This window comes from Brachyistius frenatus, unplaced genomic scaffold (genome assembly GCF_029030835.1).
Source record: "Brachyistius frenatus isolate BFR_SWC_R1_liver_20210118 unplaced genomic scaffold, ASM2903083v1 Contig_14, whole genome shotgun sequence".
NCBI classification, from domain to species: domain Eukaryota; kingdom Metazoa; phylum Chordata; class Actinopteri; family Embiotocidae; genus Brachyistius; species Brachyistius frenatus.
Window position 1 is genome coordinate 1,476,269 of NW_027210613.1, and position 24,697 is coordinate 1,500,965.

General features: G+C 40.0%; 2 protein-coding genes across 4 annotated transcripts; one reads left to right on the top strand and one right to left on the bottom strand.

Annotated features, from left to right (window-relative positions):
- Positions 1 to 474: 474 nt before the first annotated feature.
- Positions 475 to 15,878, top strand: hpn (hepsin). 3 transcript variants are annotated; one of them, XM_069693089.1, is made up of 13 exons: positions 475 to 825; positions 1,889 to 2,045; positions 8,859 to 8,966; positions 9,118 to 9,159; positions 9,386 to 9,515; positions 9,599 to 9,718; positions 9,888 to 9,928; positions 10,285 to 10,450; positions 10,831 to 11,021; positions 12,276 to 12,371; positions 12,473 to 12,615; positions 13,312 to 13,476; positions 14,000 to 15,878. In XM_069693089.1, exons 2-13 carry the CDS (start codon positions 2,009 to 2,011, stop codon positions 14,042 to 14,044), a joined length of 1,284 nt encoding a protein of 427 aa, XP_069549190.1. In that variant the 5' UTR covers positions 475 to 825; positions 1,889 to 2,008; the 3' UTR covers positions 14,045 to 15,878. The 3 variants fall into 3 exon arrangements, with proteins under 3 accessions (XP_069549190.1, XP_069549192.1, XP_069549191.1); XM_069693091.1 differs by having other exon boundaries at positions 8,866 to 8,966; XM_069693090.1 differs by having other exon boundaries at positions 1,893 to 2,045.
- Positions 15,851 to 22,707, bottom strand: LOC138617802 (B-cell receptor CD22-like). Its single transcript, XM_069693088.1, has 9 exons — positions 22,425 to 22,707; positions 22,120 to 22,344; positions 20,394 to 20,672; positions 18,666 to 18,953; positions 18,400 to 18,481; positions 17,773 to 17,800; positions 17,373 to 17,498; positions 17,183 to 17,283; positions 15,851 to 16,351 (listed from the first exon to the last, which is right to left on the bottom strand). Exons 1-9 carry the CDS (start codon positions 22,696 to 22,698, stop codon positions 16,294 to 16,296), a joined length of 1,461 nt encoding a protein of 486 aa, XP_069549189.1. The 5' UTR covers positions 22,699 to 22,707; the 3' UTR covers positions 15,851 to 16,293.
- Between the last annotated feature and the right edge of the window lie 1,990 nt (positions 22,708 to 24,697).

Here is a 24,697-nt window from a genome sequence, read left to right on the forward strand (position 1 = left end):
GGAACTTATGGTGTGTGTGTGTGTGTGTGTGTGTGTGTGTGTGTGTGTGTGTGTGTGTGTGTGTGTGTGTGTGTGTGTGTGTGTGTGTGTGTGTGTGTGTGTGTGTGTGTGTGTGTGTGTGTGTGTGTGTGTGTGTGTGTGTGTGTGTGTGTGTGAGTGTGTTAGGTGGCTGGGGGATCCGGTATTTCTTTGCTGACTCAGTGGTACGTCTACCTTGCTGAGACTAATGGCTGGTTGACATCTTACCTAAGTGCCCCCTAAGTGTCTCTATCAGGTTGTGCGTTATTATTTGTGTCCTCTCCTGTAAGACGGTGTGTTCAGGTAGAACAGGCCTGCAGGGTCAGGCAGCTCTAACAGAGCCCTCGTGTCCACTCTGTCCACTGAGAGACGTGCGTTGACGTCACTCGCGCCCCTCTCGTGTGCGCAGCTGACCGCTCACCCGACGACCACAGCGCAGAGCAGCGACCGACTCCAGAGAAACTTTCACTAACTTTGTCTCGGTCCAGTCCTCCAAATGTCCCTCTGTGTTCACTCAGAAGCGGCCGCTGGTGGTTTTGGTTGATAGAAACGGTCGAAGGAAACTTTGTGATATTTGTTTTTTTTTTCTTCTGTTTTTCTTTTGGGGTCAGTAACCTGTGAAGAGACGAGGAAAAAAAAAAAAGGATTTACTAAAAACTGGGATTTATCTATCTGTGGTGGCGTTGAAACAGTATTATCGCCTGTCTTCGTGGTAGAAGTTGTTTACGGGCTTAAAAGTAAGATTTTTGTTGTTGTTGTTGTTTTAAGAGGAAAAGCCAGAGCTTCACCTGCAGCGAAGAAAGACAGGTGAGTCATTTTCTGGGAGGCGACTTAAAGAGTCCGATAAGATAGCAGGCTAATATTGGTCTCATTCAGGGATTATAACCATGCAAATGGTATTTGTGAGGCAGCCATCAGAAGTAAAATAGTCCAACTGTATCATTTGAATTATTTAAACATCATTTATCGTGGTGAACTTTTTTAATGCCCTTTGGTCTGTTGAACCCATTTAACCAGCTCTCTCCCACATCCTTCGTAGTCTAATTTAGTGAACATGCAAAAGTGATGCAAATATTATGAACATTTACTAAATTTATAGGCTTTTTAAATATCACAGCATTCACATCATAATATAACTTTACATAGCAAACTAGGAAGAAAAATAACTAAAGTGAAGATTCACGTTAGCTTTTTTTTTTTGTCACGGGTCTCATTTAACTTCATGTCCTGCTGTTTGCACAGCAGTTAAAACTGCGACAGGTTTTTAATGAACCTGGTTATCAGCAGAGAAGCTTGTTTACATGTGATTATGATACAAATATTATGAAAAGCAGCTCAGTTAACATACAAAGTGATTTTTTTTGATTTGGTGTTTGAGTTTTCAAGGAGACTTTACATTAGAGCTGCAATGAATAGTTAATTAATCAATTAGTCGATCAACAGAAAATTAATTATGAATAATAAATTTGTCATTTTTTTAATGTAAAAAAAAAAAAAAAAGGCTCAAATTCTCTGATTCCAGCTTCATAAATGTGAATATTGGCTGCACCTTTGACTTTTGGAAACACCAGTCAACATTTTTCACCATTTTCTGACATTTTAAAGCTCAAACGATCGAGTAATCAAGGAAATATTACCTCCATCCTTTCATTATCTATACCAGCTTTTTCCTGAGCAGGGTCAGGAGGGGCTGGAGTCTATCCCAGCGGAAGAGAAAGTAATAGATAAGGAAAATAATCCCTGTTTGCGTGACAGGATCCAGTCTTAATCATTTTTGTCTGTTTATGATTTAAAAATGTTTATTGTAGAAATATAGTATCAACTATTGTGTGGCATTTTTCTTACATGACCCCCAATATTTTATTGCCAGGCAGAAGGGAGTGTTGAGGGCTCAGACCACCTGCCCCGAGGAGTCAAAGACAGAAGGAAGGAAGGAAGAAAGGTCCCTCATCACTGTCTGCTGTTGCCCTCTGCAACTTATTGTGTACAGATGTACGCTGAGAAAGTCGTGACTGAAGGGAAGATGGGTGAGTGCACATATTACATACACACTTGTTTTTTGCTCCCCTTCTCCCAGCTCTCTCTCTCACACACACACACACACACACACACACACACACACACACACACACACACACACACACACACACACACACACACACACACACACACACACACACACACACACACACACACACACACACACAAAAAAATGCTGTGCTGGTCATGCTTCAGCTCATGCTGCCTGTTTTCTGTATTTGGGAACAGACATCAGCCCATTTGACAGTTAAACATTAACTGATTTGTTCAAAGCTGCCCGGCTGTCTCTGATATTCACTGGATTTATTTTGGAGGTCTGTTCTTTCAACTTGGAAAACATGTACTTGGAATGGTTGTAATATTTTTCTCCTGCAGTAAGATCAAGCCCAAACCCAAAAAGAAATGTGATAGTGATGGTGATAACTGGAACCAGAATTGACCTTTACACTCAAGTACACTGGCTTGTCACACATTATACTGTATTTGTAGATATAACAACATCTGTCTTGGCAATCATAAACAAAAAGATCACTGTAACCGCATCACTGTTATTATGAGGTTGTCCTTCCCTATTTCAACACATCCCCATTGGCATCAATGAGACCCAATATTAAAAAGAAACCAGAGAGTCCACATCCATCTTCCTGTTACTCGTTAGCTGAAATGCAGGGTGGTGTGCAAGTGTTTTGAAGTTTTATGGCTCCTAATGAGTTTACTGTGAGTTATATGATGCTGTTAAGGAAGGACAGATAGGATTACTTGCTGTATTTTACTGTTGCTAGAAAGCACTTCTGTCTTCTGTCATAGTGAACTATGATACTCTTCATGATGTTTACAGAAATGTGTTGACTACTCACGAACAAACAAGTCTTTCTTTGGAATTTATATTACAATGTTTTATCCCTGGATACAAATATTTGTGGAGACAGCAACTTTTACTACATAAATCTACAAGATAAAAGTACTATTGCTTACCTTACATCAGGGACAGATTAAGTGCCAGCACAAAGAAGCCAGAAGTCTCTCATCAAGTCTGCAGCTAGGAATCACCTCCACACCTTCTCGGCTGCTCCCATCAACACATCTTCTTCCTCACTGTGCCTTTGTTGTAATTGACTTTCTGTGCACACAGTGAGCCAGACGTTTTGTTTGTATTTCTGTTGCTTGACAGAAAGGAGTCCACCCAGATGCAGTGGTTCAGGCTAACGCTTTGGTGTGTATAATTACAGGAGAAACACAGTCTTGCTTAGGAGTGGCACATATGGTGTGGTATTTTATTTGTCTGAGCTAAGATTAGGTGGGATATTATCTACTTTCAGAAACAACCCGTGCTTACCTGAATAGTGGTACGCAACTACACCATCCATGTGTGAACATGTAGAGACAGGTTGCAATATGCATCTTTCTAATCAGGCTTATCTTTACTGCTCAGTATGATCGTGTTTATTTGAACTTTTCCACCATGTCAACCCCTAAAAGTATGAGTCATGGCTTCTGCTGTGTCTTCATGTGTGTGTGTGTGTGTGTGTGTGTGTGTGTGTGTGTGTGTGTGTGTGTGTGTGTGTGTGTGTGTGTGTGTGTGTGTGTGTGTGTGTGTGTGTGTGAGGTCTCCCCTCAGCTTCTGTACTGTTGTCTTTGCTTGAACCCTCTCTGACAACGCCTAGGTTCACTTCGAGATACTCTGGGTATTTTCTTTAGTTTGTATTTTGAAAACCCTTTAAACCGTTTTCCTATTTTAACTGGAGTGGGTGTATGTTGAATCAGGCTCAGCCCTGTTTTTGATGGACCAGATACCCAAAAATCTGATCTTCCTGCTACAGAAAGTAGTTTTGAAATCTGTTTCCCAAAGTCCAAATGTCAGTGCCGCTGAGAGGGCCGAGGTTAATGCAGTGGATGCTGACAATGCAGTGAGGTGTGGAGTTGGTCAGGAGAACTAGAATATTAAAAGGTGGACGTTATTGGCTAACTGTAATGATACTGGTGGTTAACTTTAAGCCAACAAAGTACCGTGCAACTGTGCTCACATGTCAACAGATACATCGCTATGACAACAGGGCAAACTATCTGCTGCGGTCGAGCTTTAGCTGGGATTGTTTTGCTGAATAGCACTAAATGACTTACACTCACGTTAAGAAGTGTTCCAGAGAGTTCTTGACAAACAACAATGACTTTTGAGAAGCCTTTTCTGTTTATAAAACCTGGGAAAGGTTTCTCTAAAGACTGTTACAGTGAACCACGAACACACTGAGAAACCCTTGAGAGTTCCTTAGATCAGCAGATAGAAGGTGGAAAGGTCCTTCGGACAAAAGGTCACTGCCACTATTTAGTAGAAAATTTGGCTTTGGACAACAAAAAGTATATTTTATTTCATAATACAGGGAGTGGACAGCTGCACATTTCATCTGGTGCACAGCTGCTTCATCTCAACCAAAACTAAGGTGCTACTGTGGGTAGGACGGAGGCGTAATCTTTGTAAAGTTAAGGGTATCGCTCACAACATCCCACACAGTGATGAGTATTGTGTGACTCATGGATGGGGACAGAAATAACCCATAAAATGTATGTATTGTAGTGTTGGTCAGTCACATGGAAGAAGTGATGGGTCATTCTTACCTCCAATGCCAGCCCTGCCTACAACAGTGGCGACAAACTGTCCAGTCACACAATGTGGGCGCTCTAAATTTAGACTGCCGTGTGAAATGAAACTGAACACAGATGCATTGTAACACTTTTATTTAGTATTGCACCTTTTCGTTGAGCATAAATTAGGATTAAGTTTGTTTTTCCTATGAACTCACAGAATTAAACTTCATGTATTAGAGGACATTTTGCTTGTAGATCATTTTTCAAGTTGTCAAATTACTATTTATTTTTTTAATTAACAGGTTGCAGCAGTGTGACCCTTCAGAGAAATATGTCAGAAATTATATAGGATAGTCATACATTACATGTCTAATTGCCAACATCACTTTGATAGAGTTAATGCCACCATGACAGAAAAATGGACATGAGTTTCTCACGTTTTCTACATGGGACACATGCGATCACATCTATGACACACGTTTATCACATGTTGCGACATACGATAACATGGGGAAAATATGTGGAAAAGTTTTCACATGGGAATCTACGTGGGCTTCACACATTACACCATGAAAATAATCCAACACCACTTGTTTGTGCACATAAACATGTATATGAGGACATCACAAGTGTTTTGTTTTTTTTCGCACGTGTGAAATTCACGATATTTTATGTAAGGGCAAAAACATTTAATTGAAACATAACATGAATCAATGTTTACATTGTGTGTGGGTTAGTGCTTAAAAAGCAGGTCTCTGTCAGCTCTCTTTTTTCCAGCAAGATAAAATCATACATGTATTATTTTTTTTAAATAATTACCAGCTTGTACTATTGAAGCGTACTCATCAGCACATAATACCACAGGGATCTAAGAAGAACCCTGACTCATAACACACACACACACACACACACACACACACACACACACACACACACACACACACACACACACACACACACACACACACACACACACACACACACACACACACACACACACACAGAAGTAGGTGGTCTCAGGTAGAAGTAGACACAATAGAGTGTTTGTTCTGTCCTGCTATGTGATTGGGAAGAGAGCAGGAAAGGAAGAAGAAGGAAGGACTTGGGGAATGAGGGGGTTGGACAGCACCGGTGTAGGTGTGTGTCTGCTGGAGCTGAGGTGTGCAGGAAAGGTTGTGGTATTTCCAGAAAGACACTATCTGAAAGAACAAACACAAGCTTGGAATGTCAGTGGATGTCCGACATCAATCAATCATTGTGTTTACTACCTTTTGATTCTCTTTTCACCTGTATTCTGTCTGTATTTTCTCTCTTTCTGTCCTTTGGGTCCTCATTGTTAGTCACAATTTCAAAGAACAATTACACCATTATTATGCTGACTGGCTGTTTGGAGGGAAAGCCTGAGGAAGGGAGGGGGAAGAGAGACCAGGTATGGAAAGGGAGGAGGAGTGGACATGAGACACAAAGAGGAGGACAGAGGACAGAAAGAGATGAGGAGAGAAACAGAAAAGAAAAGGTCGTGAGTTTTCAAGAGAAGTACTGTCAGGTAGAGGCAGAGGGAGCTAGGAGATGTGAGCAGATAGCAGAGAAGGTGGTTAAGGTCAGTGGAGTAGCAGCTCTATACTACTATCATGTTTCTTGACAACAACATGCAGTGTTACTGGTTTTGTACAACACTGATTCCTTGTCATTCCTTGAGTTGTTTTCTTCAGCAGATCAAAACACAGGAATTTACATATAAGCTGCAGAAACAGATTTTGACTCAGTAACTGTGCAGAATTATTTCTATTGTATCAACTGGGTCCAATAGTAAAACAATAAAAATGCCCCCTTACAAACTGATGTTGGTATTATATTGTCACAAAACACCTTACCGATGAAGATTTAGATTTTTTTTTTTGGTCTGATGTCACAATTTCTTCCAAACATTTTAAAGGAATATTCTCTTAATTTGATTAATTTGATTATTTGTCTTCCTCAACTAACTAGAAAGATATCGGAAAATTGTTGGAGGGAGAGAAAGGCAGGAAGGAAATTAGCCTCGTCGAATGTTTTCTCTGATTGGACAGCGAACGCTGTATGCGTACAGTATCTCCAGCTGTTTCCTGGCACAGAGATGGACAGTATTACTGTTACAGTCCTGACGGTCCACAGTATACAGCAGAGTGTTCATTTTGACCTGTTCAGCATTTTCTTCTTTCAATGATCAGTATTAATAAATATACTGTAAACAGACTAAATGATTTTAAAATGTATTAGCATTAACAGATACTTAAAAAAACCAATCTTCAACAAATGTCCTGAAAACCTGATTTTCCTGATCTTCTTCAGACATTTTAACGAGTCGTAGCTGGAAACTCACAAGTTATATTCATAACATAAAAAACGTAGCAGGTGCTGCGCTGTGGTCACGTCACGGCTCTCTGGCTTAAATGTAACTGTAACTGATAGATATTAGTTAATAGGTATTAGTAACACCTGCTTTTTCTGCTTTGAGAAATTACGTGTCCACCTTTTGAATTACTGCATTTCTTCATAAAAAAAAAAAAAAAAAGTGAAATGATGTTAATCTAACTCACGAGTATACAAACACAAGCTAAAAACACAAAAACAACTATAATCGTGTCTTCATTGAATACACCAACGCTTGTTTCGGTACCTGCAGACCAGAGTTGAACGTTCAGGAGGAAATGAGCCGTATTGTGTGGCTGCCTGGTATGAGTGGCTTTCTTTAGGTCATTTCACGCTCGCCTGCAGGCACCTGAGCAAACAAGTAGCCGCTTTACTCAACGCTAATTAGTCATGCGATATTCCATAATTTCCCACAACGCTCGACCCGACTTTAACCTGAGCAGAGATCATAAAGGTGTGCAGATTCCTTTCGTAATTTCTAGTAATATAGATCATCATAAGCAGCCAGGTTGGCTGATTTTATTCACTGGTGTCAGCGTGGTCGATGAGCACAGTAACTTTTCACTAGATGACGTAGATGAACCATAAGTCAAGATTTACAGATTTAGGATGTGATTTAATGTGTCCGTTCAAAGAGGTGTAACCTTGGCCTCCTGCTTTTGTCTGCACTGTTGCTCTAACCTTGATGATGATGATGATGATGATGATGATGATGATGAAGATGATGACCACGGGTCTGTGTAAACGGTTGATCGTGGAAAGTGCTGCCCTGAGTTTAATGACAGGAGATGTGCATTACAGACTGACCGTTCTCATTTCTGAATGTTCATGTGAATTACAGCTGTTTTGAACATCTGCAATGAACAAATATGCATCAACTCTAAGGGTTAAGTTGACAAATTCCTCTCAGAGGATATCAGGGGCAGAGAGGGACAGACTGATAATAACATCTGTATGCCGTTGCGCATGCACGCACACACACACACACACACACACACACACACACACACACACACACACACACACACACACACACACACACACACACACACACACACACACACACACACACACACACACACACACACACACACACACACACACACACACACACACACACACACACACACACACACACACACACACACACACACACACACACACACACACACACACACTGTACATGCTGGACTGACATGGCACTATATCCCAGTTTAAGAGTTTGTTCTTGCCTTGTGGAGAAATGCTCGACTTTAGACTATTGATCTTATCAGTGTCATTTGTACTTTTCAGTTTGTGCCAGATAATGGGCTGCATGCCTCCTCATATTGGGGCAGTGAGCTAAAACCAGTCGTTTCTCTGATGTTTGCTGTGGGGCGGTTTAAGAGTTCAAAAAAAGAGGCTAAATTAAACACTAGCAGTCTAAATATTTGTCACATTACTAGTAAAATGTCTGCATCCATAAAAATCCTCAACTACTCAGTTAACATTAGTTCACTTTTCAATATTTACTCTTTTGATTTATTTCATCACCTAAGTCTTCTCTTTAGCTAAGTGTGTTCGTTGGTATGTTGTATAAGGCCTGAGTGCTGCTGCACATGTGCACTAGCATGTGTATTTGCGTGTCTGCGTACATACTGTCAGATGAGTCTTATGAAAACGTATGCATGCGTGTGTGTGTGTGTGTGTGTGTGTGTGTGTGTGTGTGTGTGTGTGTGTGTGTGTGTGTGTGTGTGTGTGTGTGTGTGTGTGTGTGTGTGTGTGTGTGTGTGTGTGTGTGTGTGTGTGTGTGTGTGTGTTTGCAGGGAGCAGGGGCATCTCTCTGACCTGTGTGTTGACCCCCTGCCGGGTGATCGGTGTGTGTGTAACGCTGATGACTTTGGGAGCCATCGGAGCAGCCGTCTGGGCCGTAGGTCAGACTACACTGCTCTCACACAGACACACATTTTGCTCAGATATGTTTTAGGATGTTTATATTTACATACTACCAAAGTCTGTCATTGCTCTATTTGCTATCACAGATTAAATTGACCTGCATTTCTTTGTATTGTTATGCCTCTGTAGTCACATATTGCACAATGGAGGAAGACACGGGACTGTACAATGGTAAGTAAGAGGGGACATGCTGATGGTTTTAACTTCACGGAAGTAATCTTATACCAGATACCAAGTGTCGATGTAGTAAACATCAGATTTAACTTCAAACTCACTGTAGTGTTTTTGTTTCTGGTGGAGCTGTAAGTTTTGATTATTATATTCAGAAAAAGCCTTACTGTATTTAAATGCCTTTGCAGCAGTGTGTGCTTTAAATGACGTGTAGGCTTCCCTGCAGTCCAGGTAAACTCCGCTGACCAGCGTCTCAGAGTCTTCGACTCCGCTCAGAAAAGGTGGCGTCAGGTGTGTTCCTCCTCAGCCAATGAGCTTCTAGCGAGCATCAGCTGTGAAGAAGTGGGATTTGTCAGGTGAGATGATTATAATTACTTATATTTTGATGTATTTTTGCAGCACGGGATGATGTAGGACTAATGTGTGTGTTTTGTTTCAGTGTGCTGAATTACTCGGTCACATCAGTGCCAGAGGCCAGTGGGGATGGTGGCGAGTTCTTCTGTGTCAGACAGGAAGAGCTCAGCTACGGCAAGAAAATCAAAGACTCGTTGTTCCCATGGTAACAAACACCTGCACCTGTCCACCACACTATCCTCTCTGTAGCCCCTCCTGCCTCCTCTTTCACTAGTCTACTCGGTTAACACGGAGAAAAGCTGAACACTGACGTCAGTTTGGATGTTTTCTTTTGTCCGTGCGCCTGGTGTTAACTCTGTCTGTCTTTGTTTCAGTGACTGTGAGAGCAGGGAAGTTCTCACACTGTTGTGCCAAGGTAAGATCACCGATCTGCTCTCATTCTGCCTGACACACTGGCACACTTTATACGCTGATACCTTACACCCACCTCTCATCTTTGTCTGCACGCCGGCTTGTAATCCTCCCATACACCTTGTTATTTGTGTCTTATTCTTTCTGTCTAATGTTTTTCTACAGAGCCTGACGTCTTCTTCCCGCTTATCTCACGTTTGCTTATTAAGCTCTTTACTGCTTTGAGTCTTTAACGCACGTATTCTCGATTTTTTTTCTTGTCTATAAATGTTTAAATCTTTCACTTCCAGTTTACACGAGTTTTGAACTTATCTTTCTGCTCCTCTTTGTCAATCTTTATCTCCTGTCTCTCCTCGGCAGACTGCGGCCGACGTAGTTTTGCAGCAGACCGTATAGTTGGTGGAGTGGATGCAAGGCAGGGCAGCTGGCCTTGGCAGGTCAGCCTGCAGTACGATGGCGTTCACCAGTGTGGAGGATCCATCATCACAAACCGCTGGATTGTTTCTGCAGCTCACTGCTTTCCAGAGTAAGTCACAGCTCTGGATTTTATAAAGGAAAAACTGACAGAATGGACTATTTTATAGGGAAAATCTGGTGTCATGTAAATTTCTCGCCATGTCTGTCTGTCCAAAATGCTTGCAGGTATATTTGAACGCATGCTTGTATGGATTTACTTCGTTTTCGACATATTTCACCACTGTTTGTGTTTGTAGTTTGCACTAGGGAGCCAGAAAGAATCTAAATAACAGACTGTTGTGGTCTGAACACATCTTCTCCATGCGTGTGCAAGATGGTGTATGGGTGTGAATTTCTATGTTTGTGTGTGTGTTTGGAAAACTTAGGAGCCACAGATTGACTCGTCAATGAGTCATCACAGCGTCTTTGTTTTTGCTCCTCCCGTGCCAGGCGGTATCGTTTTGTTAACCGCTGGCGTGTGCTGCTGGGCTCCATCTACAATAAACCGGTCAACGCCAACGTGGCCGAAGTGAAAACCATCGTTTACCACAGCAGCTACCTGCCTTTTGTAGACGCTAACATTGATGACAACAGCAGGGACATCGCTGTTCTGGCCCTGACCCAACCTCTCACTTTCAATGGTAGGCCACATGCGGGCACAAGGACACACATATAAAGATGGTAAGAGAGGAAGAATGGCAAATACATGGTGTGACAGAGTCAGAGTCACTCATCATGGTAATGTGCCCAGTTTAGGTTTCTTGTTTCCTAAATTTCAGCCAGTAGGAAAAAAAACCCTCTTTTATCTAAAGTGATTATATCGGGATTGAACAGGATGTAAACACTGACGGTCTCTCCTGGAATCTCAGGACTCCTTATTGAAACATCCACACAAAGCTGAAACACAAGAATTTCAGAAGATTGGGCCACAAATTACACATTTTACCGAGATAATAAAACTATAAACAAAAAACGGAATGAGTTACAAGCCTTTTTTGGGGGGAGAAATGACAAATGTGTTTGTGCAAATATAAAGTATTTACTCTGATTAAGAAAGTTGGAAGGTGAATATAAAGGAGCAAACAACAGCATCACGTTTCTGAAATGAACATATGATTTACAGCAACCTTTATTATGTGATGATACTGTATAGTCAGGCAGTGAGTGTTGAGGTGATTACGTCAATGATGTCAGTTAATAAAGTTGGCAGATACTTATCAGATACAATGCAATGCATGTAGTCATGGTTCTGTGCTATAATGCAGTAGCGGTAAGACCAAGCATCGTTTCTGCAGGTCATGACTGACATCTAGTGTTTGGCATTTATGTCTACAAAAACAGCATGAAGTTTACTGGAGAAAAACAAATCTGTCCAGTCTGAGGTTGAATGACTGGTTTAGTGTGCTGCTCTTAAAAAACAACAAGAGCTTTTCATGACCTGCATTTGATTTATTTATGTCTGTGCTTTACTTTGTTTTTATTGATGGGGATGATATATCTCAGTCGGACAAACAGACTCAAATGCACAACAAAAGTTAAAACCGTTAACTTTCACTGAAGTTAACGCAGGCTAAAAAAAATCCAACAGTCAGCAGGTAAGCTTGGTTCAGCATCAGACTGGCGAAAGTCCAAAAGCAGGAACAAAGGCTGTAAAGCCACAACGGGTCGGCACAATAGGGTATCTGGCTGGGAATGAATGAAAATGTGGTAAATACTGAAGTAGCTAATGAGGGAAGAGGTGAGTAAGAAGGTGTTTGGAATCAGGTGATTGGAGAGGAAAGATGTAAAATGACAGAACTGAATGAACTGTGACAAAATCATCTGTGTATGTACTGGTGGTGGTAGAAAGCATGTGTGTGTTTATAGTCTATTGATCCACATGTGTGTGTGTGTAGAGTACATCCAGCCTATTTGCCTGCCAGCATACGGTCAGAGACTGATCGATGGACAGATGGGAACAGTAACAGGCTGGGGAAACGTAGGCTACTACGGTGAGGCAACATTTTATCACAGTCGCACTGTGAAACTATGCTGAAAGTTATTTTGTTACATTTCTTGACTTTTTTTGTTGTTATTGTCATTGCTATCACAGGTCATCTAGCGGATGTTCTCCAGGAAGCAAATGTCCCCATCATCAGTGACGCTGTCTGCAATGCACCTGATTACTATGACAACCAGATCACCACCAGTATGTTCTGTGCTGGCTACGAGAAAGGAGGCACCGATGCCTGCCAGGTTAGAGAGCGCCTGTGTTTGTGCATTTTGGTGTATAAATACTGGTCCTGGCATAATGTCCTCTCTATGTTTGTATCTATAATTGAGTCTATTATTTGATACGAATGTGTGTCCAATGCATACCTGCTTGTTCAATTCAATTCAATTCAACTTTATTTACATAGCGCCAAATCACAACATAGGTTATTTCATGGCACTTAGCACATTAAAGTCCTTACAGTGGAACTTTACAACATTAAACAGAGAAACCCAACAATTCAACAATTCCCACATAAGCTAGGAGGGAAAAAAAACTCCTCTTTAAGGGAGAAAAACCTCCAACAGAGGGAAGAAAAACTCCCTTTAACAGGAAGAAACCTCCGACAGAACCAGGCTCAGAGGTGGGCGGCCATCTGCCTCGACCGGTTGGGGTGAGAGGAGAGCAGAGAGAGAAAAGGACAGCATAGAGATACAAGAGAAGAACTGTTGGTGGAGACGACAAGCGCAGGACAGAGACATGCAGCTCCACGACGGGACATCTGCAAAAGAAAGAAGAGAAACTACGCGAGCGAGGGAACTGAATGGAGGGACAACAGATAATAAGAAGCTTGTGTGATATATTCCTGCATTCCTAAGCACTTGATTTATTCTTTGTGCTGATGTTAAATGGGAAGTTAAATTGTGGGTGTGAGCTGCTATAATCCTCTGTGGTTTCAGGGGGACAGCGGCGGTCCTTTTGTGGGAGAGGACTGCCTGTCTAAGACCAGTCGGCATCGTCTGCTGGGAGTGGTGAGCTGGGGAACTGGCTGCGCTATGCCCAAGAAACCTGGAGTCTACACCAGAGTGTCCCGATTTCTGCCCTGGATATCTACAGCTATGAGGGTGAGAGCTCCGACACTTTGAACTGGATTCCACTCGCTGTATTACTTGTATTTCATTGTGTTGTATTGTATTCGTTGACTGCCAATAGTAAAAAAAAAAAAAAATCACCAAACAAATACAATCAGACTGTATACATAAAATACTTATATTGAGTATTGAAAACAGTAGGAGGCGAGTTATTTTCTGCTCACCAAACATGTAACTGCCAGGTTATACTTGCTGTAAAACGACGTGTTTGCACGATGGCTGCTTCACATATCCTCACTCTGTTTGGATTGTAATAATAACGTTCACGATGCAAATGGTTGTCAACGCGAACGCTTGGTTCAAAACCAAGTACAGTATGTCTTCGGCCTTATGAGAACTTAACTTCGCAGTTACAAACATCCTAAAGTGCCACAATTAATTGCACAAGGAGATCAAATATTGTTGCATGTTGCAGGGGGACATTTTAGTCAGTTACATCATTCATTTCTTCTCTGCATCACATACAGTATAAAGTTCTACTTTCATCTCTCCCCAGAACTATCAAAACTCGCCAGGTGTTCACAAAATGGCCCGAACATGAGAACGCTGCTGCCGTGTTTCTACTTTTTCTACTCTTGGATGACAATATGGACAATAAGGTTCTGTAGGTGATACTGTGATCCTGCAGGCTGCTACAACAGGAGGGATGAAAGGCTGTGATCTTCCCCTCTTGTCATGGCCTCAGCATTTCCCATCACTCTGCAGCATTTCACTGAGGATTTACACACTTCCTGTGCCTTGACCCATTATTAAATGTCTACCAATACTCCTTCATACAGTATACTCCCTGTATGTCTGCAGAGACTCAGACAGAGCACGTAAGAGAGTCAAAGTTTCAACTCAACAGCAAAGAGTTACTGTGAAGTAATGAGTATTGAGATTATTTTTCTCTGACGCCATTTTCCTCATTTATATTATATGATATTATATTATATTATATTATATTTCAACTGCATACAATAGACATTTTTCGCAGCAGACATTTTGACTTGTCATTGTAGGGCAAGCACAGTTGTATTAACGATGACTCACTTTCATTGAGTATCCCAGTGAGCCATGACAGGGAACAAACGTGCACAAAAACAGGACTTCCACTAAGTGGAATACAGCTGTGATCAATACACCTGTGCTGCAATGTCACCATAATATACATGACAAATAACCAATGTTACTTACAGTCTGAGATAAACAATGATAAACAGCTGAGACTTGTAGCAGCTCAGGTCTATCTGAAGCTTTCTTCATGTAATCTCAACATTTGTATTTCAACTTTCTCCTCTTTATGTGGAGATTTTGTAAACTGTATTTTCTCCATGAGTCACTTTCTTGAGTGTGCCGACTGCACCACTCATTCATAATAATAATCATAATAATAATGGCACAGTCAGACATGCAGACAATTAGGGATCTAACATGGTTGTAATTTGTGAGTAATGCTAATTCATAAGTATAAAGACCACTTGTGTGATACATGCCATGTCTTTTTATATGCAGTAACCTGACTTTTCTATGGAAATTAATTATTCATACAAGACACTGTATTTCTTTATGACCCGGTGAAAAATGATGCTGATATCCCAATCAGTGTTTTGTTGTTGTCTTGTAAATATTAGTCAATACCTTGTTTATGTAGATGTTTATTCGATACGTGTTGCAGATGTCTGACAGTTCCACAGGTCTACACCTACAATCATGTTGTCATAAGATACAAACCTGACAGACTTCACTGCCTCTACCTGTGATTTCAGATGTTAACAATGTCTCATCACATTAACTGGCACGTGTGTGTATATTGTATATATACTGTAAGTGATATTCCCCATATAGTCATATTTAACAGGAAGCACAACATAACAAAACACATATTTCAGCAATATTTTGAGTTTCAGATTATTATAAAGAGGATGCTGTACTTCTTTATATTTCTGCAAAACATTGAATTTACACATTAAAAGTGCTTTTTATGATGTTCAGAAACAAGGAAAAAATATTACAATGTGAACATCCAAATACATCATGAAAAATATCATGTAGATATCACTGTATCTGTTTAATGGGACCATAACTACTCTCTGCCAAATAAGTATGCAACACTTTCTGGAGCTGATCTTTAGCTCTCCACTAAACAGAGTAACTTAGTTTGAACAAGTGTGTTCAGTCACATGAGACTCACTCAAAAACTGTATGATTTATTTCAATTTGTTCAAAAAGTCCCGTACGACCCGCCACCAGTTCCCCTTTTGAAATAAAATCAACGTATGTATTCCATTTATAGCCATTATGTTGGTACAAGAGAAGTGAATCTTGTAAAATGTGAGTTGTTGCATTGAGTATTGTATTGAAATAAAGTCTTAATTAAAAACAACTTGCCCACAGTCATTGTGTAACAATATCACTTTTTTTATATTTAATGTAGAAACTGCAGTACAGAGCAATTACACAGTGTCTCAGACAAAACAGAAATAAATACAGACAGAGATGTGCTGTTGTAAAAAAAAAAAAATCCCCATTAAACACTTTTTAAATAATTAGGGTAAAATGAAATACCTGCATTTAGTATCACCTCACTCAGCTGTGTTTCAGAAGGGTTAAACCTTTTAACAGCACAGTATTATAAATAAATATCAATGCACAGTTGAACTAATTGGGTGTTTTGAGTCTTTAACACTTGTGAAAGCGAGTATATTTCGAGACTACTGCAAATGCACAAAGATCTCAGTTTAACCGCCCTGATACACTTTGAACTTTTCATAATTATTTTTAGATGAAGACGTGACAGGTTGATGAATCTCAGCTGGATTTAACCACCGTGGCGTAGATGACAGAGGCGTCGCTCTCTGCTTTGGACCTGAGGAGAAAATCAAGTGTGAATCAAACTGCCTGAGGTCTCATTCCTGTGATTACTGTTAATGCTGTGTCTGAATGTTGAAATATTTAAAAGTTAAATTAATAAATAACTGATAACACTATTACATTTGAATCCTCAGTCAATTGTATAATTTCTCAGTTTTATGAGGTTTTCAAAATGAATGCAAAGAAATACATACAATCAGTGTGATTGCATACAAAGTCAATGTAAATATATGAGTGATGCACATTTGCACTGACCCCAAATGATTTCACTTTATCGATTACTGTGACATTCTGTCTACAGCAATGGATATCAACATTTATTTCACTCTGTGAAAAGTAACTTGGTTACATTATTTTGTAACTTGGTTATTTGAGAGTCAGAGTAACTCGAGGCTAAACATATGAACATGACTAACAGTGAGTGAATACAGAAGCACTGTGTCACAGTTTTGGTCTGTCTGCTTCACCTCTGTTTTGTTTTAGTGTCACTCCCTCTGCCTGCCTGTGATCTGTTGCGTCTCGCTTGTCACTCCCTGAGTTACTCCATGTGGCCACTAGATGTCCTCAGTCTGTCTATCTGTCTCTGTCCATGCCTTGGTCTCCTGCCTACCTCACCTGTTCCCTGTCTTCCTTTCTGCCCCACCTGGTGCTACTCTGTGATCAGTCACTCTGTGTATATATACACCTTCTGCACTTCTGCAGGATTAGAAAGCCAGATTCCTTGTGTCTAGTCTACTACTTGTCATGTCCTGTTGTGTGTTTGGATCCTTGAACATTTGAAGACTACAGAGATCTGATTAAATCCATGTTTGGACAGTAAACCTACCCAGAGTCTCTGCTGTTGGTTTTGTGATGTGGACCACTGGTGTTTCTGGGTTTGATGGTCACTGTGGAGTAGGTAACCTCATCTTCAGATGATCTGGAGGCCTGAGAGAAAGTAGAGGGGTCAATATCTTTTTTTGTTGTTGTTGAGAGTGGAGCTGTTGTGTTGAACAGTGTTTGAGCACAGTATTTACATGGTGGTGCACAGGTAGAGAAGAGGATGGACACATGTGGATGTTGGTGTAAATAGGGTCAGATGGATCTTCAGTGGCGGCAGAGCTTGATCCTCGTCCACAGGGCCTAAAGTCAAACATGGCGTGCTGGAAAGAGCACAACAAACGTCCTCATGTTTCCTTCCACGGGCCCTTTGGTTAATTGAAATTTCTGCTTTGCCTCAACTAAAATGTCTAATCTGGGGTTTAAATATTGTGGAACATCATGTAAAGTTAAAGTTAGACAGAAAAAAATTAACATCACAGAAGAACTAATGCAAGATATTTTTTAAATCACTAACTGTGAACTTGAGTGGGATCTTTCAAATTTCCCCTAAAATCCTTGTCGCAGTTTTAAACAACTTAAGTTTGACATACGCACTTTTTTATCTGCATTGGTCCTCTTCTTCCTGTCAATACAACAAAAACTAGTTCAACAAATAAATATTGCAAAAAAGATGAACGTTTCTCCACTCAGAACAGGGAACTAAGGGAAGGTTTTTTTTTTTTTTGCTCAATCCCGTTGTGTCACATTTTAGGGGAATTATGTAATAATGGCAACCATAGAAAGCTATGAACTGATTGTCAGTGCATTCATGTTTTCACCTTTTTTCTTTACTGTGTCAGAGGTGAGCTGTCCAGAATCTATGAAAGTCTGTATGTCTATAACATTTGTTATAATAATAATTACAATAATATTCATAATTCCCCTCACTTACAACAGAACACCAAAACCAGTCATCACCATATTCACTATATTAATATACTGGACCCTGTGCTGTGTATAAAAACTGAGTAAGTGGTTTAAAGTGCTGACAGAATGGAAATGAAGATGACACACACAGGTCATGCTATTACTCAAGACAACATGAGATAAAACACATCAAAAATATTGAGCAACAGGAGATGCAGAGATGACGCAAACATGAACATATAAGTCAGCAGCGAACAGTAAAAACGATCTGAGTCATTCAGTCAGACTGACTCTCTCCCTCATTCACTGACTCACCAGAGCAGAAGCAGTGCTGCTATCACCAGAGTCACAAAAAGAAAGACTCCAACTCCAGCTAAGACTGGGAGGGGCTCGATGTCTGAGGAGAAACACATAGTCAGCTCAGAGTGGGAATATGTCACATGCTTTAAATAAGATCAGTTAACTACAAATAAATAATAAAGGTGACATTTTACATGTCACACTAGATTAAGAAGTACTGAGGATTCGAGAAATATCCAGCAGTCTTTCTATAAAGTAGTAAATAGAAAAGGGGAACAAACCATGCTGCTTTTCCTGTATGGCCAGCAGCACCTCGGCTGATATGTTTTCCCCCATTCTGCTGCTGACGTGGCAGTGGTAGAGTCCAGCGTCGGACGCCTCCACAGAGGGAAGAGACAGCACCTGTCCTGAGCCCACCTGCACGGAGCTGGAGCTGAGGGAGGCTGTCCTCCAGTACCAGGTGTATTTATCTGCTGCAGGGTTAGCGTCACTGCTGCAAGTCAGATTCACCGTGCTGCCCTTAACAACATGTTGAAGATCCATCGAAACAGTAATGTTCATCGGGCTGTCTGAAAAAGTCACAACACTGTTGGTGTTAACAGATTTATTTCAAAATAACATCATTAAAAAAATGCTTGCAGCATAAAACTATTATTGACCAGCGACTCACAACCTGCTTGTGAGATAAATCTGACGGGTCACAGGACTTCTAAAGATTTCCAACAAATGATTGAAACAATTATTTCCCTGTTTTACAAATTTGTTTTTATTTTATTTTTTTATTTTCTCAAATTATTTATACCTCAGTGACAGCGATAGCCACAGCATGAGGCATTATGTTTTTGGATTGTTCTTCCATCTGTAGATCCTATTATTGTCAACTTGATACACAAAAACAGATTTGTTTAATTTTGGCACAAATGTTCACCTTGTCCTAAAGATGGACTGATTAGATATTGGTGGTCAAAGGTCAGGGTCGCTGTGACCTCTCATCCACCCCGTCCGTCTCTCCCATTCTTGTGAAGGCATTATCTCTGGAACACTTTAAGGCAGTTTCTTCAAATTTGTCAAAAACGTTCACTTGGACTGAAGAATGAACTGATTTGAATTGGATCTTCAAAGGTCAAAGGTCACTGAGACCTCACAAAACAGATTTGTGGCCATAAGTCCATGATTCATAATTATGACAAAATGTCACATAATTGTCTAATTGGATGAATTGGTGAAGTGATAACATTTTATATCCAAAAGGTCAAAGGTCAACTTCACTCTGAAAACAAAATGTACATTTTATATTTGGTTGATTGCTGAATTGATGACATTAATCTTAGTTATCCACCTTGAAACTTTCCTGATTGTATTGATCTTCTTTGATAGAAATCACAGCGTCTTTGCAGCAAAATCCATATTTGAATCAGTGTCTTCACTACATGAATGTGAACAGCATTCACTCTACTGGTTGGCAGAATCGTGCTAACGTGAGGTGGTAAATCTAGTCTTCTCCCTAACACGGACAGTATTCAACTCTTTAGGCCTCTAAGATTCGTTCAAATGAAAGAATGACGACCGAGGCCACAAACTGGGATGATGGGTCACAGTTGCCGCTTCTGAAGATGTCCAAGGAACTAGAGGGCCCTCAGACTCTATATACTTTATGCTCTTTTCGTCTCATTTTACTTAAAAAATAAACAGTTTCTTCCAGAACTGATGTCCAACTTTTCATGAAGGATGTGTCTTTTAAATAATCAGGGATATCTTTTACATCTCTCTTCTTTCCACTCTTATCAACATGATGAAGCCGCTCAATGCACCACACACGAACAGCTATTCAACTGTATAAAGGTCAATAGGAGACAGTGAAACTGTGATTATGAATTTCCTATTTTCAATTGCCAGTAAACTGACGTTGTACTTTTCTTACAATCAAGGGTGAACTTTTGACTCCTCTCAGTTTCTGTAACAAATCAAAACACAGACATTTGAAGACAGATTTTTAAACTTATACTCACAATGGACATCGAGGTGGACCTCGGTCGAGTCAACCAAGTCGATGCCCCTCCAGTTGATGTTATTCCTGGCCTGACAGCGGTACCGTCCGCTGTGGCTGGGCTGGACGTCAGAGATGGTGTGGATCTGCCCTGAACTGAGAAACTGTCCGTCTGTATACAGGCTGTATCCACTTTGTGTCACAGGAGGGTTGGCGTCGCTGCTGCAGGTGAAAGTCACGGTGCTGCCTCTGATGATGTCGCCCGATGGACTCATTGACAGCATCACATTCTTGGGAGCGTCTGTTTGAGATGAAAATAGAAGGTTTAACCACATAAAGGACGACTACTACTCTGATTTTGCTACATGAAAAAAAAAAAATGCAATGTAGAAATACATTTCTAGTAATTTTTTTCCCTTTATTGGCAGACTTGGAAAAAGAAAAGCAAAAACAGAGAAAAGGAGAGTAAATGATAAAAGTGGGCTCCACTATAGAGTTGATTTTAAATGACAGTAGAGCCGTCGGCTGTTTTATGGAGTAAAACACAAATACTTTCCGCAGTTCTTGGTGCAGCTATCAGTTCTGTGTGTCTTTTAAATGCTGCAATTACAGTTTGTTAAACAATAGTTTCCAGTTCCCTATAAAGACGTGGACACATGTGTTAACTATTAATTTAAACAATGCTTCATTCCTCCTGAAAAGTGGTGAAATTAAAAGCTATTGTGTCATGTATATCTGTGATCTTTGTTATGTCGCATAGTAAAGCAAAGAAAGAGTGAAGAGAAATGATTGCTTTGATTTCCCACCTTATAGCCCAAACTTGCAACTGTTTTAACTGATTTTATTGGCGCCTTGTCTGTGTATTATTATTTTATTTTGACCAGCTATTAAGCTTATTTAAGTCTTATATTTTATTGTTTTAATTCGGCCTATTTTGTTTTATCATGTTTAGCACATATTTTACTGATGTAATCTTTTTCTTTGTTAAATGTAATCTCATCATTGAAAATGAGGGTTACCCCCAATGTATTCCCGAGAATTAAATAAAGGTCGAATGAATGAATGAATGAATGAATGAAGGTTATGCAAGAAAATATTCGGTTTAGGGTTCCATCTTTGCCCGTGCCGTTTTTATTTGTTTTATTATCTAAAATATTCTGTTGAATCAAAACTTAAATTTGAATTGTATGAAATAATGAATAAACAATGATGGAGGAGAATTACTTTCATCAGTTATTTCAGAGACAATTGTGTGCTCTTCTGTTTTAATGGAAGGATACCAACAAATTTATCCACTTCTAAAAGGAATGTGATTCCATGGTTGGATAAAGAGCATCCCTCTCAGCACATTTGCAGGTAAAATAGCTAAAGCTGCTATAACTGGGAGGAGAGATCTCTCAATATGTCTACTCTACCTGAAGACCTTTTACCAGCTCATTATTTTATTGAACCTGACAACAAAAGACCTTTCTCACTCTAAATTCAAAAGAAAAAAACTTGACACATTTGTCTAATTACAACTGAGTGGATTGGTCAAGTGAATCCAGGTGTTAAAGGTGATGAGTCATGTATTTCGTCAAATGAATCCACTGAGACTTTGAGGCTCTGAGAGAGGAAACACTAGAAAGCTGCATCCATGTAACAGTCAGACTTTATCACAACACAAGTGTAGATATTACAAAGTTAATCATGTCTGCAGTGAACATGCTCTATACAAGTGGAGCTTTGGAATATTCTGTGTTACTCACATTGAACATTCAGCGCCACAGAGGCAGATCTGACAGTCTCTTGACTGAGGACAGCGCAGTGGTACCTCCCAGCATCCTCTCTCCTGGCCTGGAAGACTGGACGTGACACAGGTCGTCCATCTCTGAACCACACAACGTCTAGTTGATCAGGACAACCTGACACACAGGTCAGGCTGACATTATCTCCCTCTGTCACAGTGCTCGGTCGCACAACAGCTGTCAGCTCTGACACAGAAACATAAACAAATTAATCTCCACAAAAAGCATTTTAAGTCATGAGAAATGTTCCAGTATTTTACCTTTACCTTTCACAGACAAATAAGCATATGTTTTGCTTCTCCATGTGTTGAATGTTGTCACAAAACTAAAAAAGTATGCTCCTTCATCAGTGAGTTGTACGTTATTGACCTCCAGATCACATTTCCCCCTTTTGTTGCCCACGTATTCAAAGTGGTCTGGGGCAGAAGAAGGATTACGAAGGGGAACCAGCTGCCAGTTGCCAGATACATGCTGCTGGAGTTTAGACCAGCTGACTGAAGTGACAACATGACCGAAAGGGTAGTCGTACATGCACTTCATAAGTAATGATGTCCCTTTTAAAGCACACTGATTATTATCAAAAGTCACACCCCAGTCTCCACTCCACACACCTTTGGAGAAAAAAAAAAAAAAGAAGATACAGTCAGCTAAATGTAGTTGTGTGTCTGTTTCTTAAATTATTTAGTTTCCCCATGGTTTTCCCATTTATTAAAATAAAATGTTTCCTTACCTGGCATTATAACCAGAATAATAAGAATCAAACTTTCCATTATTTAAATCCACCTGCAACATTGTAACACACGACACAGGTTACTACATGACATGTGGGCAGGAGAAAGGAAGGATCACATCAAAGTAAAAGAAACAAATCGTCAGTGTATGAAAGTCAAAAGTACTCACCAGCGGAATCAAAGTGGCTCAGTGTTTTGTAGATTATGTGGGGATATATTTGTGGCGTGAAAAGCAGAAGTGAAAAGGTGTCCTCTCCTTTTGCTTCCTCTCATTATACCATCACACATTCAGATTGCTGATTATGCAACACCAAAAAGTTTCATACTGACAGCAGAATATGAGCAAACGCACATATATAGGATGTGGGGAAATAATATTTGGACAGTACAGGCAACACAGTACAGGATGTTCAGTGTCTAGCAGCACATAGCTGTCGTCATGGAGCTCGAGCAACAACTGAGGGTGAAGTTTGATGGTAATTTATTTCTATGCAACATCTCTCAGCATCCGTGGGAGCTGTTTATCTGCCCTAATGTTTCAGATTTGTGGCTATCAAACATTTACTGCAGTGGATAATAGTTGCATCCTGTACTCTACTGTATCTTTATTGTGGGACATGTAAAAGACCTCCACTGGATTTTTGGTGTTGGAGTTCCAAACAGGCTAAAGCAAACAGTGAGGGAAATAAAGCTGAAGGGCCAGGTTGGTTTTCTGTGGAGATTTTTAAAATGACCTTAGCCAATAGATAAGGAACTGTAAATGACGGTCGGCCTTCAGTTTGTGGAGGAAGAGAAAGTCGTGGTACAAAACATGTGTGGGGTCAGAAAGAATTTAACCTTCTGAAGAGTGTGGACACTTTTAGGCATCTAAAGTAACTGACAACATTGTGAACAGTCCACAGTGGAGTGCGTAGTAAGAGACTGATACCAGCAAATAATTAAAAAGGTAACACTACTCACTGTGAATCAGTAAGGAGCGGTGAGTGCAGTAAAATAGAGCTTTCTTCATGTTTTTTTAACTTCAGAAGTATCACAGAAAGATTTTTCGTTACATTCATTAGGCTCACCAACCTGTTGATACTGTTTGTTTTGTGTTTATTTTTTTATTCAGGATCTCAGAAACAGCTGGTTGTCTGGTGACTGCTTGGCCCCTCTTTTCGTCCACTGGGTGGAGTTAGTGGACCGTGAAACAGGAACTGCAGCCTGATTTTCAACCTTTTAAAAAGAGGATGTGATTTTATGAGACTGATTACGATGATCTTCAGATACTTCACTTTCATCCAATGTTTGTGTGTGTAGTTTGCATTTTAACACTGTGGTAACTCATTTTGATTTTTGAAGTTAAACGTGCACCAATGTGTCTTGTTTATCAAAACTCCATTGTACAACGTATATCATGGACAACAGGGTTAATGCTTTAGTCAGGTTACTTGTTCAAACTGTGATATAACAGGCTGACACAGTATTTGGAGCTTTTTGTGCATGAACAAGAAGAACCAATTAACTGTCCCCTTTATCTTACTTCCCCCTTTCTTGTGCTCTGTTCTTAAAACTTAAAAAAAAAAAAAAAAAAGATTATGAAAACAGAATGATTTTAACATCATTAAATGTTATAACTATGTTTTTTTTTTAATTGTCTAATTTTAACTTTAACAGTTGAATTTAAAGCTCTAGTAACTGATTGTGGAGTTAAATGACATGTAATGCAAAAAAAAAAGATGATTATGATTTCAAGATTCAAGAGTTCTGGCAAAGAAATATAAAATGTGCTGTGTCTTTGAGTAGTTCATTTCTTTTTCAGGTCTAAC